The sequence below is a fragment of the Rattus rattus genome, chromosome 10, assembly GCF_011064425.1.
Source record: "Rattus rattus isolate New Zealand chromosome 10, Rrattus_CSIRO_v1, whole genome shotgun sequence".
NCBI lineage: Eukaryota > Metazoa > Chordata > Mammalia > Rodentia > Muridae > Rattus > Rattus rattus.
In genome coordinates, this window is record NC_046163.1 from 29,264,728 (window position 1) to 29,285,826 (window position 21,099).

General features: G+C 40.1%; 1 protein-coding gene across 2 annotated transcripts in view; it reads right to left on the reverse strand.

The window, feature by feature from the left end:
- Window positions 1-1,443: 1,443 nt before the first annotated feature.
- Window positions 1,444-21,099, reverse strand: part of Pla2g4a (phospholipase A2 group IVA) — a 141,026-nt gene continuing 121,370 nt past the window's right edge. Inside the window, exons 16-18 of one of the 2 annotated variants that reach the window (XM_032915481.1) lie at window positions 13,083-13,278; window positions 11,673-11,830; window positions 1,444-1,996 (exon numbers count right to left, since the gene is read on the reverse strand). In XM_032915481.1, the coding sequence (XP_032771372.1) occupies window positions 1,856-1,996; window positions 11,673-11,830; window positions 13,083-13,278 (495 nt within the window). In that variant the 3' untranslated portion in view covers window positions 1,444-1,855. The remainder of the gene's footprint in view (window positions 1,997-11,672; window positions 11,831-13,082; window positions 13,279-21,099) is intronic. The other variant, XM_032915482.1, reaches the window with a different exon arrangement.

Here is a 21,099-nt window from a genome sequence, read left to right on the forward strand (position 1 = left end):
GATGGGTGGAGAAACAAGGTCACTGAGGTATGCTCTTGGCACTACATCTCATCCTGAGAGCCATTCTATCACCTTCTGCCATGGGGTGAGCGCCCTCCTGGGTGGCATGCTCCTGCCAGTGTGATGTTCCAAGAACCCAATAAGCAACCAAAAGTCTAAATCCTTCATTCTTTACCCTGTTTATGGCAGGTATTTTGCATAATGATATAAAAATAGCTAAAATATCTACCTATGTGCCCAAGACAAGCATCTCTGTCTGTATTAGTCAATACTGTGTCTCCCAGACTGTACAGCATGCCAAAGGGACTCTACAGCATGCTACTCCTTTGTCTTTTGCATACAGCCATTTAAAAAATCTATCATTTTTTCTTTATTGCTTTTGTCATTACTCATAGGAATGAATGCAAGAGGAAAGGAAATTATAGAACAAAAGAAGGAAGAGCTTAAAGTTAGCTCAAAAACGATTGACAGAGAACAGAGGAAATAGAGGAAGAAGTTGTATTTGGAAGGGTATCTCTGGATCATAGCAATCCAACTGCTGCTGAAATCAGGGGCCTGTACTGTCCTGGAGCACTAACTTAAGCCACACACATCCCTCACTACTTCTCTAGACTCAGTTGTCTGGCTGGGTAAGTAGTCCAGGATACCCTCAATGGAATAAAGTACTACATTAGACATGTTTATACAAATGGATATCAATTATTGCCACAACGAATACATTATATATCCTTTTCCTCTGAAGAATTCAACAATTAAAATGTAAGCTTTACTAAGCTCTTTCAACAGTTAAGAGCACACACTGCTCTTGCAGAAAACCTGAGTTCAGTTCCCAGCATTCATGTTAAAAATGGCTCACAACTACCCGTAATTGTCTGCATGGGATTCAACACCTCTGGCCTCAGTGGGCACCTGTATTTATGCATAAGCAGGCAGTGAGAGAGACACACAACAATTAAAACTAAAAATAAACCTTAAGAAGTTTCTATGTTTCACAATTGCGTTGCTTGAAATCAGTGAATCTGAAAACCTTTCATAGTAAAAGTAAAATGCTTCCTTCAGAGAATAGCAAGGGCCAGGGAAATGATCCAGTGGGTAAAGTGTTCAGCGCACAAGAATAAAGAGTTGTGTTTGAATCCCCATGAGAAGCCAACGTAGGCAGTATGTGTCTGCAATTCCAGCACCCTATGGTGAGCTGGGAGACAGAGACAGGTCAGGCCTTGGAAACACAAGGGCAGCTGCCTGGCTTACACAGCCACAACAACAAAGCAACCCTGTCTCACACACGGTGCAAGGGACATCATTGAAATGTCCTCGGACCTCCCAGACAGTGGCATGACCACATTTGCAGTCACACATATAAACAGGCACACATACACACATAACCATATAAAGCCCACTCATAGAGAAAGATTTTTAAGTGATAGAAAAGACTCAAGTCTCTAGTGGCAATTTGTACATCAAAGTATTTATTTCGCATGTGTAGATATGAACATTTAAATAAAAATAGTGTTGTAACATGGCACGAACAAATCTAGTTCAGAATAACATTCACACACAATGGGAAGCTTTTTTTACTGAGTTAAACTATTAAATATTTAAAAAAGAAAAGGATATTATATATATATATATATATAAATGCACAGGTAAAAAATGTGAGGAATGTTTAAAATACAGTATATAGCCCTATGCTTATGTCAAAAAATTCATACTGTCAGAAACTGTTGCCAAGTATTGCATAATCAACACCATTTTCACCTAACACATGCCTACATCCCCACCACTCTGAGTAGCAGCCAGTCTCTTGTGCATAGTTAGATGATCTCTCATGTGCTCTGAACTCCAGTAGTCATGGAATTCAAATGGACTCCGCTGTGGGTTTACTTAGGAACTCCTTGTTGAAGAATTTTCTTGCCTCAACATTACTGAGGGAAACAGAGCAACGCGATGGGTTCTGTCTTCTGTATTCAATGCTCTCAACAATGGCATCCTTTATCACCTGTCAAAAGACACACAAGATAAATGATGAGCACAGATATAAATCCCTGAAACATTTGTTGGATGAAAGCAAAAGACTCCTTTCTTTTCTTCTTCTATTTTCTTTGTGTGTGTGTGTGTGTGTGTGTGTGTGTGTGTGTGTGTGTTCCTTTTGAAGTCTGCTGAGAGAAATATGATTCTTTCATGCACACATTGTGCAAGATTTCATTCCTACACTCTTGTGAAGATGTACTCTAGGAGTTACCATTAAGAATAAAATAATTGTAGCAAAGTAAATTCACGCTCCATCAATCCTTCACTAGGAAGTGATAATAGGAAAGAAAATACTAAACTGGTAATGTGTGTTTTTAAAGTTAAAGAGGGGATGGGAGACCACAGAGAAGGAAGATGTCCCCTACTAGAGAGAGAAGGCATTGCTGGAGAATTTTCCTGATTCACACTAATGACTAGAGAACAAGTGTCACGCCATACTTTGTGATTTCCCGCAGGACAATTCTTTGCTAATATCCATCCAGAGTTACCTTATGTTTATCCATGTTAATGATGATCGCAGGCAACATACACTATTCCTGCTATGAAATTAACCTTGTTAGGAATTTTAGGAGAGAGTGGAATTTGGATTTGGACAGAGTCGTGACTGCAGTTGGGGAATTGCTTTGGGAGTAGGGTGAGAAGAAGCTCAAGATGACTCTGCTACTGTTTTAGAGTCCTATCAACATCAAAAAGCCTCAACCTCCCCCCAAGAGTGGTCAATAAAATAGATGTTTGGAGCACTAGAGGCAGAGGGAAGTTACCGGGCTACACCAAAGCCCCTCTGTCCTCCATGGGACTGTTAGATAAGGTTAAAGCAATGATTGCGAATAGGAATACTTGGAAAAATCAAAAAGCTCAAGACCCATGACTTCCTCCCACTGGGACCTCATGTGGCTCATCTGGCCACAGACATGTACAGAGGGCTTTTCCTAACCCCATGGGTCACTGAGCAAATGTGCGCCAGTGCCTACAACAGAGATAGGAGGACTCAGTTATGTGCACTTGTGGTCAGTTTCCAGCAACTTATCAGACCCATTGGCAGAAACCTCTATTTCTTCCAGAGTGGCTCATGAAATATGCTGTCACATTACCAAAACAAACAACAAAAAAGAATTTAACCTGAAGAATTCAAGTCTTTCATATGATTAAAAAAATGTTGTCACTCTGCCTGTACAAACAGACTCAAATAGTACTGAGTCTGTTAAGTGGGTGTTGGCAGAATCCATTTTTCCACAAATAAGGGAGACATAACTAATTCTGTGCTTCAGATCTATTGAAAAAGACTTAAATCAAAGGCCTCCTTGACCCAATCATGTTCAGGTTGTGTGAAATAGATGGAAATTAGCCTAAACTCTACAGATTGTTTTGTCTTTAAAGATTTACATATTTTTATTTTACCTGTTTGAGTATTTTGTCTGCATACACGTGCACCATGTGCATGCAGTGTCTATGGAGTGTGGATGAGGGGAATGAACCCCTTGTAAATATTTACAGGCAGTACATGTTGCCATGTAGGTGCTGGAAACCGAACCTGGGACACCTGTCAAGAACAGCAAGGACTCTTAACTGCTCACCCATCTCTCTGCTCCCTGCTTCTTTGTCTTTAAGACAGGAATAACATTATTAATCTTGGGTTGCTGGAAATTGAAGTACAATGCTATGAAGTCCTGTGGACAATGACTGGCACAACCTGCAACAAACATGCGTTCAAACCATTGCTTATCAACTCTGTGGGATGCAGTCAGGAGACTACAAAGCCTATACGAAATTAACATGGGCAAGAACGGGCTCATTACACTGTGCAAACCAGCCAATTGGTACACTCTTCAAATGACCTTCTGTATTTACTTCTAACATTCTCTGTCTTTCTAGACTCCAGCTTGCAGTGTTACCAGTCAGTTCTGCTCCTTCAGACCAGCCACAGATGTATCCCCTTGGTGCAGGGAAGGGCCAGGTAAAACTAACCATCCAAAATGCTTTAGAACAAAAAAGACCCGGGGAATAGTACATTAGTAATGACTGTCTGATGTTAATTCTTTGACAGTGAATACAGACATGCACATGCACACACACACACACACACACACACACACACACACACACACACACACACACACACACACACACACACACACACACACACACACACACACACACACAGGTGGAGGGAGTAGGAAAACCAAAGTTTTGAGAACAAGGTTGTTTTGAGTTCAATTGGTACACTACTGTATGTGGGGTCCTGTGTTGAATAACTTAACACTCTAAGAAAATAGAAAAAGAAAACTAGCAGTGTTGGTATCACAGAGATATATAAAATATATCTGTAATATAATATTATACTAAATATAAATATGAAATCCAACATTTACATCTATAACTAAAAAACCCAAATCATTGGGGATAAGAATGTGCAAGTTGAACCACTAGGTGGCACATTAACACTATGAAACCACTGAACAGACTTCTGATTCCTCATAACACATCCCACTACTGCCCTGAGAGCCTAGTGCTTCCATGCCAAGAAAAATTCAATATTAAACCACTTAATAATTGTAAAGCTTTTAGAATGCTACATGATGTGTCTGGATGTATCCGAATTGTCTTATGAAGTATCTATATCTTTCTATCTATTTTTTAACCAGGAATGATCTTAAAGGGTTTATATAATTGCTTCACTCCCTCCATTGGGATTGCTAATCCTCCCTTCCAAGTTTATTCTAGTAATAACCCTTGTAGGCTAATCTTCTATATCCTCACTGCTTATCCCAACTACGTATGATCCATGACATCTTTACTACACTATTCAAGAACTTTCCAATTTCTTTTTAAAAAACAGTTCCCTTAATTTTTTCAGCATTACAGGTAGATAAGTAAGAAAAAAAAATACAACTTGGAAAATGACATCTTCCTCCCTTCCATCAAAATGAATGATTTTGGAGGCGTCCAATGGAACTATCTGTAGACAAATGCAGAATACTTGTGGTATCAAGTTAAAACATTAATCAAAGAGAGAATTTATGGTGTATTCTTACAGAGGTGTATTCTTACACATCTTTAGAGGATAATAAAAAATCACCAGTATAAGAAACAACTATGATTTTCATAAAAATCACTGGGAGTTTCCTGGCTAATGTTTGATTGTATGTAAGTCTGAAATATCATGAAAACTAGGACTTGTTAGTGTTTGATCACAGCACTGAGACTATGAAAGGCACATAACAAATATTTTCAAAATTAATAAAAGCCCAGGATAAACCACAAGAAATATATAACTGGAGTTAAACACACAGGATTTCATGAACAGAAGGGGCGAGCAGTTTTCTCCGTGAACAGCCATATAAAGCTAAGGATGGAATGTTGTGGTGAACGGAGGGCATATGATACCCATGGAAACTGGTTGGCTTCATTGGAAAAGAAACTGCTTGCAGAACACTAAGAAATTAGGCCACTTGGGAGAGAAATGGTTGACAGAGAAAAGAGTAGGGACGATTTATGACCTAAGCTCAGCCCCACTCTAAAACTGTGAGTTCTGGCATTTTTTCTAGTTAATCTGTTATTCAATTCCTGTGCCTATATATTAACACACACACACACACACACACACACACACACACACACACACACACACAGTTCCATCTATCCATCATGCTTCTTAGGTTAATTTTGAATGTTGAATATTTAGGAGAAATTATTTGGTTAATATTAAATATTCATATTTTTCTTTGTTTTTCATATTCCTTCTTTTCTGAAACAGAGTCTCCGTATTTGTACAGGCTGCAAACTCAGGATCCTCTTGCCTTAGCCTCCTGAGTGAGAAGACTGCAAGCCTGGGGTTTTTGCTCTTTTGGTGTTCTGTGTCTCTGTGTCTCTGAACACTGCCTGGCACAGCTAATAATAAAAACACATTCAACCAATATACAAATGAGACAGGATTAGGCCATGTGGATCATGGAAGGCAGATTAGTATGGGGAAACCAGGGTTCAGAAAAACACACCCTCAAATGAAAGTCTTAAAAAAGCCTTGGAAATATGTTCTCTTGTCTATTGTCACCTGATCCTTTCTCTAGCCTCTCCTCAGGCAACCCAGGGCAAGTAAGGTCTCTCTTTCCTAAAGGAGATATAGATGTTAGAACTCCCATTGTCTAAGCCCAACATCTGAAAAAAATATTGGCCTCACTCCCCAACTTTCTTTCCCTAGAAACAGTCATAAAGGAATGCTCTGCCCCATCTGATGGCACACCCTAAGAACACCTTCTCCCCACACTTCAAAACAGCCTACTTCGTACCCAGAACAGAATGCTACACAGAGACTAGAAAAAATTCAAACAGACTACTCTGGGTTCCTCTCGGAATTAGACCCTACATATTCAATTCAAGCAATCACATTTCTTATATGTCTGTCCATGCATCCCAAAACCTAAAGATAAAAAATAGGTAGTTCATTTTATAACTCTAAATCTTTACTTTAAAGGATCCCATATTGTGCAGAACCATGCTCTAATGAACCCACAGGCTTTTCTGTGTGGTCTACATTTTGTTTTGGATCTTGACCAAGACTGTATGTGATGTGCAGGTGGAACCACCGTCTCCCCTCCCCTTCATCCCTAATAAAATAGGTCAGGATACTCAATTTTCAGATTATCTTTTGCATAGGCAAACACCGTAATTTGTACCTAGCCAGTGTAGTCGTAATGATGAAATGCCATTAGACTGAAAATTAACTCGTAGAACTTAGGACATGTACTTCCCTCACTCTGATTAACACACACTTTAACACTGCAATGGTCAACATCAACTGCCATCTTGTCACACTCTAGAATCGCCTAGGAGCTAAACCTCTGAGCATATCTGTGACCAGTAAGTTAAGTGCAGTGGGAAGAAGCAACTTAGAATTGGGCAGCGTCATCCCACGGACCGTCGTTCTCACCACTCTGTGACTGTCAGTGCTGCTTCACCCCCTACGGTTATACCTTCACCACCATCATGGATGATACCCTCCACTCCTGAACCAAATCACACATCTCCTGCTTTCGTCACACAATGAACAAGAGAAGTAACTACTAAAAACACTTTATGAAACCATCTAACAAAAATTTAAGTGGATGGTGCACACCAGCCATTACTGAACTTAGTGATGTGTAATAGTATCGTAGAATCTGCCTGAATTTGCCTACCAAACGGATAACTAAATAAGAATGGAAAACAAGCCGAGCCAACAGGTACTGTAAAACAGCCCTCCCAACCCACGTTCTCTCCATATCAAAGTAATGGCTTCTAAGCGTACATGCTACATGGGCAGGTATGTACTGTAAACAGGCTTCGTGGTCAACAAGTCCATCTACAACCAGCGGCAACTTTTATTCTCGCCCTCATTATATTCAACCAGTCAGTGACTTATAAAAACAAATACACAAAAATACATTGTATATTCATTGGAGGTGCCAGACATTATGATCACTATTCCCAGAGAACAGAAGATAAACGTCATGTTTTTCGTGGTGTTCATAATTTATACTTATAATCAGAAAAGAATATAGAAACTAAAAATTGTTCATTATATTTGCTGTTTCAATTTCTTGATTTCCTATTATATCCTAAGTCCTTAAGTTATATTAACTAAACCCCTGATCCTATAAAATGTATTGCTGATTCCCCTTACAACAGGAGAAAATAATCTACACGTTCAAGGTCACCCAGTTAAGAGACAGCTGAGCAATGACTAGACACACAATTTTATCTGAATCCAAAGCCTCTGCCTACCACGTACCACAAGTCCACCAGTCTAAGTCACTATACCCTAAGTTTCTAATAGGGAAAAGAAAATCTAAATCCCACAAAATTCCCTAACTGTAAAAGCATTGCGGCAGTGTTCATCGCAAAGGAATTTGGGAGGACTGAGTAAGTACAGAAAATTGACGCTCATGAGAAAGCCAGACTGCTGTCAAAAAGTGAGCCAACGCAGACATACCGCGCTCGGAAGGACGTCCTCGGACAGTGGCCAGCAGGAGTTCCCAGCTGCTGGATACCCAGAGGCCTTTTCAGGCCAAAACCAGATCAGAAAGCAAATTGCAAGGAGACACCTTAAGCCACAGTGTATCTGGCCGCAAGGTTGAAAATTGTCTTAGGATTTGGTAGATTAACGACTTTGTATCGTGTTTTATTCCAGTTTATGCCATGTGAAAACTACTCTGACGATCCACATGCAGTTTTGCTTACGTGCAGTCCGTGTTCTGCTCCACCCACGTGGTGTGGGAGGTTTTAAGCAACTGAAGTTAATGTATGTTGCTGCATTGTAAGCCAGCAAAACTTGAATAATTTTTATGCATCACCACTTACCAATAATTTTTATGACAAAATGTGTTTATTCTTGGTTATATGCTATGCAAGAGGCCACCAAGAAATAAGATATCAGTAAAAATAGAATAACACACACACACACACACACAACACACACACACACACACAACACACACACACATACAACACACACACACACACATGCACACGCATACACACACTCAGAGGCATAATCCACTTAAATGTAAGTCAAAATGGCCATTTAATTTAGGAAAAAGCATACACTCATAAATTTAAAACATTTACTTAATGCCTATCCTGTCACCATCTCTACAATTTGTTTATATGGTAAATCCTTAACGTTTTCACTGTTTAATTTGTAGATTCTCCATGCACATCAGGCAGCAGGAGGTTGGCATGCATAGCTAAGATCATCATGTTTAAATGGCTTATGCTTGCAGAGAACTATTAATACCCTACATGGTTACACATTCACAGTCACACTGCCCCTATAATGAATCGTATTGTTCCTGCTTTCAAGATGAAAAATCCAAACCTCTTGAAGTTGGAGTAGAATGTTCAGTTACAAGTGGTCGATGGTGATTCGAATGAGAGAGGCTCCCAAAGCCTCATATATTTGAATGCTTGTTCCCTAGTCGGTGGACCTGTTTGGGAAGGATCACATTAGGTGGCCTTGTTGGAGTATGTGTATCACTCCGGGTGGGCTTTGGTGTTTCAAAAGTCCATGCCATCATCAGTTAGCTTTCTCTCTGCCTTGTAGTTATGTCTCAAGTTGTAAGCCCTTGGTTAATACTCCAGTACTATGCTTGCCTGCTTGCTGCCCTGTTTCCCTGCTATGGCAATCACAAAGTCATCCTCTGAAATAGCCCCAGTGAACTTTCTCCTATAAGTTGGCTTGGTCATGGCATCTTACGGAAGCAATAAAAACATAACTAAGACGTGACCTATCCTTCATGTGAAGATACTCTAATACCCCTATCTTTGCCTGTAAATGTCATGCTTCAAATGTTAGCAGAAGCTATAAAAAATGTTGGTTTACACAAAAGGGGGTAGTTGACTGCAGAAACTCACAGTGGTTATGACATCAAGCATGGGATCTGTACAAGCTCAAACCAGACAAAATCCTATCATGGGGCAGGGATAGTGGTTATGAAGTTCTAGCTGTACCTCAGTCGCTATTGGCAACTAACAGAAGAGCTTTTATTCTCTAAGGATATTACACTTTCTAATGGATGGGACCACAATCAAGAAGATTGTGTCCACTAACTGGACTTTCTATAGTAAAAAAGAAAAAAGAGAAACAATGTTGGGTGTGATAGAATTTGGATGTGCCTTTGGGAAGAGTTTGGGGGTAACACTGACTATCATAAAAATACGATGTATAAAATTCTCACGTGTCAAATATTTTATTATATGTAATGCTTAGTAAATAGTTTGTGAAGATACAATGTTTATTAAGCTCAGGATGATTGTTTTGGAAATCAGTCTATTTTTGTCCAGGCTTTAAGTCTTTCACGTCTGCATCAAATAAACTGCCTTGAGGAACGCTTGTAAAGCATGTAAGGAGAACTATACAATAACTTACAGCAAATGTCTTATCGGGTCTAATATAAACAAGAACTGAAAATAGCAAGAGAAATGTAGTTGTTTAAAATATATATGTGAGTATGTTTCTAAGGGGATATTTATGGTTCCTACAATTCTAGTTCCTTTCATTAAAAGTTAGTTTATCAAATTTAATAGATTTTACCCCAAAGATTATATGAGTCTACTCATTTCAAAATAGAAAATTAGGATCTCCTTAGCTCTCTTTTCTTTCAGTATCATTAAACTTTACAAAAACACAACCCTACATGAACTGGAGAGATAGCTCAGCAATTAAGAACACAAACTGATTTCATAAAGACCTGAGATCCAGTCCTGTCACCCATGTAAGGTACTTCGCAATTTCCTGTGCCTCCCACTCCATGGATATCAGACACCCCTGGCTTCTAGAGCCACCTGTACTCACATGGCCCCCTCCTACACACCTACATAAAATGAAATCTAAATAACATAAAATACAGCTTTATTTTGAAAAATTCTCTGTGTTTCTTGTGACACAAAACTCATGTCTCTATTTTCTTTAAATTTTAGCCATCACTAGAGAAATAAGGTAGCATGAGGTTTTTAAATATTTACTCCCACATAAGAGTTATTAAGCAAATGCTGAACAAATTTGATAAGTTGTAATGCATTAGTCATTCCACCTACTGGAAAATGTGGGCAAAAAGGAAGGAATTTTAGAATTTATAGGAACTGAGTTTATTAGGAAGATTTTCGTATGATGACAAAATTGTATTGATTTTTAAGTATCATGGCCACCGTGTCGTGGTTGCTTTTGACCTGTCTTTAAGTGCGTCAAGGTAAGCTAACTACAGAAGCAAGCCCACTGATGCACGTCAGTTGTCCTTTAGCACAAATCTAGTTAGGTTCCACAGAAACAACACAGACATGTCTTTTCACAGTCTTCAAAAATAGAACTCCATAATCCATAACCCACAATGATTCATAATCTTCAAAGAGACTACCAAACCAGACATGATACAGAGCTCTAGTTCTCTCTCATTTCTTCATTTCTTTCCTAATACACAAAAACCCAATAAGCTCAGCTTTCATAGGTAATAATAATTGGTTAGATGTTTTGATTTGGGCCCACAGCTGAGGATCTCAGTCACACAATGGCACTCTAAAACAGTGCATTTAGCACTAAGGGATCTCACAAAGACCTTCAGTTGCAGATATGGAGGTGGTAATAATGTTTGCTACTATAGGGAAAGACTTGCTTCAGAAGTCTCTTCTACAAACCACAGGGCTATCTCAAAGGCTGAAATGCAGGAGGCTGGAGTATTTGGCAATATTATCAAGAGCTACAGAGCCCATACATTGGAATACATTGAAACCATTACACCATTGGTGAGACTCCTACAATAATGACATTCATGGTTATACTCTCCTGCCCATATACTGCTCTTCGCTCACTTCCCTCTTTTCATAAATTATTTTATCATAAAATGGATACCATATGTATATCAGGCAAGCTGGGATAGAACACTAGCTTCACCAAACAATGCATAAAGTGTGGGCTCTGCCTAGCCACAGACAGTGATGTCCTTATTTGTGACTTTTTAATGTCCACTAGAGGTTAGTGAGATAATGCAGGAAGTCAAGGCACCATGTTTTGAATACAATCGCCTCAGAGCGACCATGTATGGTAGCCTGTCTTCTTGGTGACTTTATGTACGGGTTAGTGATTTGTCATGCTGTCAGCTGTGGGAGATACTCACATCAATGTTGTTCAGGGTGTTGAAATACATCAGATCATGTAGCCTTTTGAATGCTTGATTTGGATACTGGAAGTTGAAGGTTGAAAATGGCGATTCGGGGTCATCAAAAATGTCAAAGTCGGCTATTTCTTTCTCTTCCTTGGTTTCCCTCAGAACACCTGTATTCCAGAAAAAATATGATTCTTGCTTTGTAAACGTAAAAAAAAAAAACATTCACAACATACAAACAAGCATGAAGACAGCACCGAGAATCACCAGAAAGTCTGTGATTCTAAAACAAGAACTCTATTCCCCAGTCAGCCACACTCAAGTTGGGAAGATACCCAGCTTCCTTGCCTGCTAGGGTTGGAAGGATGACCCTACATCCTGGGGGTTCTGTCTTTCCAGATGGGTCCTGTTCCTCTTTGAGTAGCTGGCGTACTAACATGTGCTATGTAGGTTGTCTCCCTGCCCAGTATCACTTCCCCACTCCTTTACAAATAAACCATTAGCACTTGAAACTTGTCCTGAGAATCTTCCTCTGGGGGAAATCCAAACCAAAACATTGAATCCTATTCAACCATCAGAAGTCCCTGTACTTACCAAACTCTTGGTTTCTCCCCAGGAACTACCAGTAATAGAACGTTATCTGGATTGCTTTCAGTTTAAAAATCAGGGTTTCAATTTGAAACTATGGTTTCAGTTTGAAAAGGAGAGACACCAGTCAGTCTTTCTTCTCTAGGATCAACTCCACTCTCGCTTCTTTTTTTATCATTCTGAGAAATCTAGGAAAAACTTCCCTATATTCCATCACTACCCACTGTGTGTGTGTGGGGGGGGGTGGCATGTTTTCATTCACAAAGTAGAAAACTGAATCATCTGGTTTGAAAAATATTTAGCACTTAAAGCCTTAAGAATGCTTCTTTTGTCAATGAGTATCTTTTAGGATACACTAGAGTCCACTTAGTCCTCCAGATACTGTAAAACAGAGTAACCGTTTCTTGAATGGTAAAATACAATGTGGCGGCCTAAAATGGTCAGTCATGCTGGGGTTTTTAGAGAGATTCGTGATGAATTAATAGCCCCCAAAGCATTTTCCATGATTTTGTTTTTCATGATTTCACAAAGATGAAAGTCAAACTACATAACATCCTTTATGAATTGGACACCTATCCAACCCAAGACTCTGGTTCAATGTCCTATCAACTCCAGCTAAGCCTGACATGCATCTTTCAGTTTCTCTATTATAAGGAACACAAAATCTTGGGGTAAAAATGAGGGAAGGACTTGGGCTCCCAGGTCACTGTTGTTTGTCATGGTAAGAGGCATATTCTTTACAGTCATAGTTCATGAGACAATCTCAGTGTAATAGTATCAACAGCTTAATAGCAGTCATCCTGCTAGCCAGACTTCAATTTTATGGTAACATACCTGGGGCCTTGTACTTTCTGAAGTTGATGTTGGCCAGAACAAAGTGGATAATGGTTGGGCAATCCTTCTCCACATCAGGATTCTTAGGTTTAAACACATAACATTCCTTCAATCCTTCCCGATCAAACACGTAAGGATCAATCTTTGGAAAAGGGAGCTTGTTCATTTTAGCCCACTTCTCTGCAAGCAGAAGTTCCTGCAGGGAAGAGGTAGATGCTTTTAGAAAATTTCAGTCTTCATTAGTTCAGCTGGTCTGTCCACTATTCTATATGCATTGGATGTTAGTACCAGCCAGCAGTTGCTAAAACAAACAAACAAACAAACAAAAAGTCATGGTTCAAAGGCTGTGAAAATCTCCAATATGTGTAAAAATGACTCTTTAAACAATCCCAATACCATTACATCAGTTCTCAACACGGCTTGCTAAACAGCAGGCATCTGACAAATGTATTAATAAACGGAATTGAATAAGAATTTACTAAAAAAAAAAAAAGATAAATGGGTCCAAAGTATTTACAACTACCTGGATGAGTTTTAAGCCTTAGGAGGGTAATGGCTTTTACAGTGAACAATGGGAAACCCTGCGTATTGGTAGGTGCATTGTTGTTTGGTCAAATTGACACAGCTAGTGTTATCTGAGAAAAGAGACCCACAATTGGCAAAATGCCTCCATTAAAACTGGCTTCTTGGCAAGCATATGAGAGTTTTTCTCTCTCTTTCTCTTTCTTTCTTTCTTTCTTCCTTCCTTTCTTTCTTTTTCTTCTTCCTCTTTCTCTTCTGCTGTTTCTAATTCTATTTCTTCAAGACAAGGTTTCTTTCCACAACCAGGGCATTTTCTTAATCATTGTTCGATGGGGGGAAGGTCTAGCTCACTCAAATTTACATAGTTGTGAGGTATATAAGAAAGCAAGCTGAGCAAGCCAGTGAGCAGCATTCCTCCACAACCTCAGCCTCAGCCTCAGTTCCTGCCTCCATGTTCCTGCCTCCATGTTCCTGCCTCCAGGTTCCTGCCTCCAGGTTCCTGCCTCCAGGTTCCTGCCTCCAGGTTCCTGCCTACTTCACACAGTTAGATTTTAGAGCTTTTGGTGTTGGACGTTTCTATTTCATTGGATTGTGTATTACTAGTAAATTGGTCTTTAAACAATGATTCCTTTTATTTTTAAATTTGCAACAAAATTATACATGTTTTAAAAATTAGTTTTATGTATAGATAATATTTGCATGCCTCTAAATTAGCATTTTTGGTTTCTGCTTATGCAAAGGAAACACAAAGCAACTTGAGACCTCAATGTGTCAAGTCAGTGAGTTCTGAGTTCAGTAAGAAACCTCAGCTCAAAGAATAGGGGGAGAGCAACTGAGGAAGACATCAATATCCACCTATGGCGTGCACACACAGGTGCAGATGTGTGCATGGACACCACCTTTTCATATGCACACACTCAACATGAATGTGTACATATACTACACACACATGAGCATGCACATGCACACACGCACATACGCACACTGGTACACACCATAAAATATAAATAAATAAAAATTAGGACTAAATTTAACTTAGGGAATCAATGTGGAAAGTTGTCAGGAAAAAGTAGGCCTCGTTTCTTTTTCTATGTAGTCTCAGGAGCCAGAATAAATCAATGGTTATAAAGCACCGTGGTATAAAACCACAGAGTGGGCGCAATGCCTGCGACCAAATGTCAGTTCTGCAGCCGGGGGCATGTGTATGCACTTAATATTCCCAGCTACAAAACACAGAGTGTAGTCAGAATAAAAGGAATTACTTAGACCACCATCTGTCACACAATAAAGACTATACAGATATGTAATCAATAAACAGGGATAAAGAAAATAGAAACTATGAAAACAAAAGGAAGAAAACCAGGAACCATATTAGAGAAATGTTTAAAGAGACAAAGTTTTGGGTAAACCACTAAAATTTTTGTTTTGTTTTGTTTTTTTAAGCTATTCTTGTCATATTGATTTAGTCAATACTAATCATTACTGGCTGAGGGCAAAACAGTCAGTGAGTGTAGTCTAATGGCTCTCAGCACTATAGCATGTAGACCCGGTTGGGTGAGAGGCATCAGTCAAGTGATCTTCCATATGCCAAGATGATGTCAGAGATACTATGGAAAAGTTACACATTTCCAGAATACTGAGACACGCGCCTACACTATTTCCTCAGTGAATTTGCTAACTTATACAATAAATACTATTGAGCCCCTCACTATGTCCTATTCGTAAGAGAGGGCCTGCATTTGAAGCCTTGATGCTTTTAAGTCAATGAGAGAGACAACTGAACTGAGAGTTAATAGCTGGGGAAAGTAAGGAAGGCAGAAGACGGCCGTATACCTGGGTGGTATGGTATAACGGCCTCAGCTGAAACAGACACATGCTAATTAGATGATCCAAGACCAGCTGCCTGATACTACAGGGCACCAGGCACCAAACACGTGAGGAGACCTAAAATAGACCACGTGCCCCCCTACGTGACTACTGTGGGGATGCGAGCTACGGGATAGCATGGGGACTAAAGTGTCACTGCTGTCCCTGACATAACCAGCTCCTGAGCATATCGCACCTAGGCTTCACTGTTTTCCATTTCTCAGCGATTTGCTTTCTAATCACTAATCATCACTCATCTTCACCACGTAGTTGTGAGGATTCGAGATGAGACGTAAAAACTCGGTGGGCAGCAAGCAACCATTTCAGTCTGGTACCCAGAATTCAGAAAACACAGTTTTCACTACTGGACACGTTTCAGAAAAGCCATGAACTTTACATGCATTTGTGTGTATATATGTACAGGGATATCCCTAAAGAGAACTGATCAGTGTGTATAAACGCAACATTTTTGCACATTTTTGGGGTCAACCATTTGGCATGGGATAAGCAACTGGTTTACCTTCCCCAGGGGAAGGCTACCTCTCTGCTCTCATCATTCCTAAGTTGCCAGTAGTTAGTTCTTTTCATAGTGTTAAGTCTCCTGGTCTTTCCCCTCATCCTCAAAAGAGAAAGCTGAGTGGCCTATGCTCCCATAGGTTTGCAGGGAAGAAAGGGACGAGGTCATGATATAATTATATTATGATCTCAAAATTAAATAAGATAAGCAATAAAAAGCCTGAATAGTCCAGGAATTTGAAATTTTAAAAAACTTCATGAACTTTAAGTTGATCATTTTCCCCCAAAATGTACAAAGAAATAAAAATCTGAGAAAAGAGGGGTTCAGTGCATATGGAAGCGGCTCCTTTCATAAAAACATTTTTGCTGAATGTGGTTCAGCTTTGGTATCATAAAGCTAACAGTTGTGAAGCTTCTCGTTTGAGGTTCCGGAAGACTTTTCTCATCCCTCTTCCCTCCCCCATCGCCCGGTTCGCCAAACTTCTCTAGCTATTTCATGACTAGCACTGTCCACGGTTATTCATCCCTGACTCTTCACCATTACAGTCAGACCGAGGCTCACATAGTAAGGCACTTGCGTGAGGATGAGGCAAAGCAGCTTTCTAGTGTTTACTAACGTGAGTCAGGGGATGACCAAATGATATGTGGTTCTGTGGAGAAAGAAGGAAAGGGGATGAGTTGAGGTAGAGGTCTGGCTATTTTTAGCTGGACAGAGCTATGCTGGAATCAGGAAGTGATGGAAACTTTCCCTTTTCTGCTCCAATCCCAACGTGGAAAAGATTAAACACCGGCGACTGCAAAGGGCCGTGATTACAGGATGGAAAAATGTCTCCTTCCTGATGTCTCCTTTCTCTCCAGTAAGACTGAGACACAATGACGCAGACTGTGAGTAAAGCCCCCAATTTGAAAAAATTGAAACAAAAACAAGGTTTTAGTGAGCAAAAAGGCCTGCTTCTCAAATCACAGCAACAGAGTGTTGGCGGCTGCCTGATGCCCCGAGATGCTTCACTGTGCTGAACATCTTAAGCTTACACAGTACTAACTGTAAACACGGCGTCTTATCGAATAAAGAATCAGGGACCTGCTTTCAAAAAACGCCCATATTCCTGTTTGAGTACCAAACCGTAGTTTAAAAACAAAAAAAACTTAAAATAATTAAACAAAGCAGTTCTCTACCTGTGGGTCACGACCCCTTTGGGAGCGATGTAACAAACAATCCTTTGACAAAGGTTGCTTGCCTGAGAGCACCAGAAAACACAAATATTTATGTGTGATTGATAACAGTAGCCAGATTACAGTTATGAAGTAGCAACAAAAAAAACAATTTACCGTTGGGCTCACCACAACATGAGGAACTGTATTAAAGGGTCGCAGTGGTGAGAAGGTTGAAAACTATTTTGGTGGTTTACTTCTGTTAAAGAACTGTTTTAACAGAAATATATCCAGACCACAGTGAAAAGGGCATATTCATGTTAATTAATTAATTTGAGCCTACAATGAATTTCTCTATGTAAGGAAATATACATAAATAATAGATTGGTTTTTCACAGAGAATTATGAGATTTTCATCTGTATGCAAACATTAAATATATATATATATACATATATACATATATATTCTTAATAAAGCCTATTTTTAGTTTGTGAGCTAGATGACCTAATAGTATGTAAATAATGTAATGTTTAAAACAGTAAAAGGAACTAAAATAGGATATAGGATGGACAGACAGAACTACCACTCAGAGTTTACTATTTGTGGTTATGGTTACCATCTCTTCTAATAAGGAACTTGCTATAGTTAGACTTCACAAGCCTCATTAAGCAATGAAGTAGGGAGATTCAAAGCTTACATAACACTTGGGGGTGTTAGTGCTCCATTAAAATCTGGGTACACACTTGCAAAGAAACATCCCTGGGGAAATTAAAATTAGACATATGTGCTCACCACCGTGCATCTGACCATCCCGTGACTGAAATGGGTATGGTAACTGAATGGAGGCCCTAACAGGATAATCCTATAACCTAGCCACCATCCTTATTTAAAAAAAGGGGGGTTCTTCAAAAACATATTATAATATGTAGAGAGCTGTTGATTCCCTAACTGGTTCTTGATTGCGTCCATAAGGAAGTCAGAAGCCAATTGCTGGGTGAAAGGAAAAGGATGACACTTCTGGGTCTCAGGAGGAAGAGAAGGGACAGAGGGAGAGAATTCAGACCAGGCTTCGGAGCAAGTAGGAGCGACAGACATGTAGGTCTCAGGGCACCTAGAGTTCGGAGCATCCGCCAAGGAGAATGGAGGACGGAGGGACCTAGTTGATAAGATTAGGGCAGGAAATTCTTGGCCCAGTCATTGGCTAGTTTTAAAATAATAAATCTAGTGTTTTCCATCCATAGCTAAGGTGGGCAGGAAGAGAAAGGAGACAGCCAGGGTGGTTATTGGTGACTTGGCAAAGCTAGCCGCAAGGGGCTGAGGGAACAATCACAGCCCCTGGGGAAAGACAGCCTGTTGACTGCAGAGGTAAGTGAGACCAGTGGTAGCTGGTCGTGGAGCTAAGTCAGGAGCATGGGCTGGCAGTAGCATGATCTCGGAGCTAAGTCAAGGGTGTAGCTCTGGGCAAAAGGGTAAGAGTGCTTTTTAAAAATTAAATGTGACAATAACATTATTACTGTTTGTATATGCCTGTATATGTGTGTACATGCGTGTATATCTCTGTGTGTGTATATGTGTATATATGTGTGTGTCTCCCCTACAACATGTGGTGTGTGTGTGTGTGTGTGTGTGTGTGTGTGTGTGAGAAGAGAGAGAAGAGAGAGAGAGAGAGAGAGAGAGAGAGAGAGAGAGAGAGAGAGAGAGAGAGAGAGAGAGAGTATGTAAGTCAAAGGATAACTTTCCAGAGTCACCTTTCTCCTTCCACTCTGGGATCTGGACTAGAACCCAGAAGAAGGCTCTTCACAATATAATTAATGCTCTTGAGCTGTGATCAGCCTCCATTATAGGGTAGAGGGTAAGTACAATGACAGTTTTGCTAATAAGAGAAGAAGAGACACAGAAATAAAAATACCAAGTAACAACTGAGGTAATGACCAAGGTCCCCTAACCATGTTGCAAGGCATGTACAGAGTCACCAGAACCCACAAAACGCAGCTAAGTTCTACTACCAATCCTAGTAGTGAACACAGCCCCGATCATACCCTACTCAACTGCTGGACCCAGAACTGAGACACAACACTTCTCTATAATTTTAAGCTCTATGTATGATGTCACTTTTTAATAGCCACTCTGAGAAAGTAATGTGAGAGTTGTACAGGTACAACAGTCAATGGTGTGCAGAGCCCTCCTCAGGCATGATGGGCTGCCATTTACAGTTAACCCGGGCTAATATGTCTCTCAGGCTACTCCATCAGCCAGGGTACATTTCTGTCTAAAGCTCTGTCTCTTGGACTGGCTTGGGTGGATGGTTCCCGGTACTAGGCATGGTGGGTAATGTGCAGAATCAGTTCTTGTTGTCCATGATGAGACCCAAGTGAAGAAGTGAATTACGTGCAGGGTAGCTCCACACCAAGAGCCAACAAATAAATGAGGCTAATATGGATGAACACAGATTAGTTGTTCTATTTGTGGGTCCCCCAAATGACCTACGTGGAGATGAATTTAGCAAGCACACATTATTCCTAACACGTGTGTAGCCCGCCAAGCTTCCCTTGACACTTCATCCTTTGACCTCCTCATTGCCTCCTTCCCTTTCCTCCTGTTTGACAGAGTAGACCCAATGTTGTGCTGGCCTCTGGTCATAAATCACTCATAGGAACATTGAAAGAGTTAGCCAGACCCATGTGGAATACATGGCATGTGATATAAAATGATATGAGTCATGAAAAAATGACTTTAAATATTCTTTTTGTGAAATACAGGAAAATACATCAATAGCAAACTCTGAGTTCTGCTGTATCCCAGCTGACTTGCCCCTCAATCAAAACCAAGGCAGCCTTCCCCCTAAACTCGGAGTCTATTTATTCATGAATGCTCTGGTCACTGAGGCAAACACCATGAGGGCTACTGATAGGTAGGCCTTAAATGGGAAATCAAACAGACACTGTCTATGTTGACATTATTAAATGAGTAATAAAAATAAAACTCGAGAAAAATGAAACACCGGGCTGCTTTTCTTGGAGGGACTAATAGGAATAATGTTTGGAATCACGAAACACCACACCAGAACTTTTATTAGCAGTGTGCCCTATCTGCTCTAAAGAAAACAGTATCCCTTATAATGATGTTGTTACATTTGAAGACCAGTTAAAACACAGATAGCATGGGTGTGATCCGCCTTTATCAAAAGCCAGGGCATTCACTCCTGTGTAGCTTCCTAATAAAATCTGAAATTTAACTATACTTAGGAAATGCACCTTGTATCAATAAACAAAAAAGTTAAATCAATGACTGTGTGTTTTCCTTTTCCTTTAAAAATGGGGTTTGTATAACCCATTCTGGTTAGGAACTCAGGTAGCCGAGCGTGATCTAAGCTTCTATACCCCTATCTCCACTTACCAAATGCTGGTATTGTGTGGGTACCACCATCCCAGATTTTATGAGTTGTGCAAGGATTTGAACACAGAGCTTTATGCATGGCAGGCAAGCGCTCTACCAACTGAAGTCAATGATAGAATTGCTCACCTGCACTCATACCCTACTCTTCAATGAAAATGCTGTCTATACCTTAGTCTATAAACAGAAAAGGGAATCAGAAGTAGCTCAGTGGCTAAATATCTGATGACCTGAGTCAGAGCCTAGGAAGGAGAGAACCAACTCTCACAAGTTGACTTCCACACATAAACCCATATACTTACACAACCAGCACACACACACACACACACACACACACACACACACACACACTTTTAAAAATAGAAACTGGGGGCCGGGGAGATGGCCCACTGATTAAAAGCACCTAGTTTGCAAGAATGGCTGTTCATTCTCCAGCACCCATATAAAAACTTAGGCATGGCTACAAGTGCCTGTGACCCCAGCATTGGGGAAGGGAGACAGGCAGGACATGACAGCTGTCTCAAAGGAATAAGGTGGAGAGAGATACTTAACATACTGCTCTGGCCT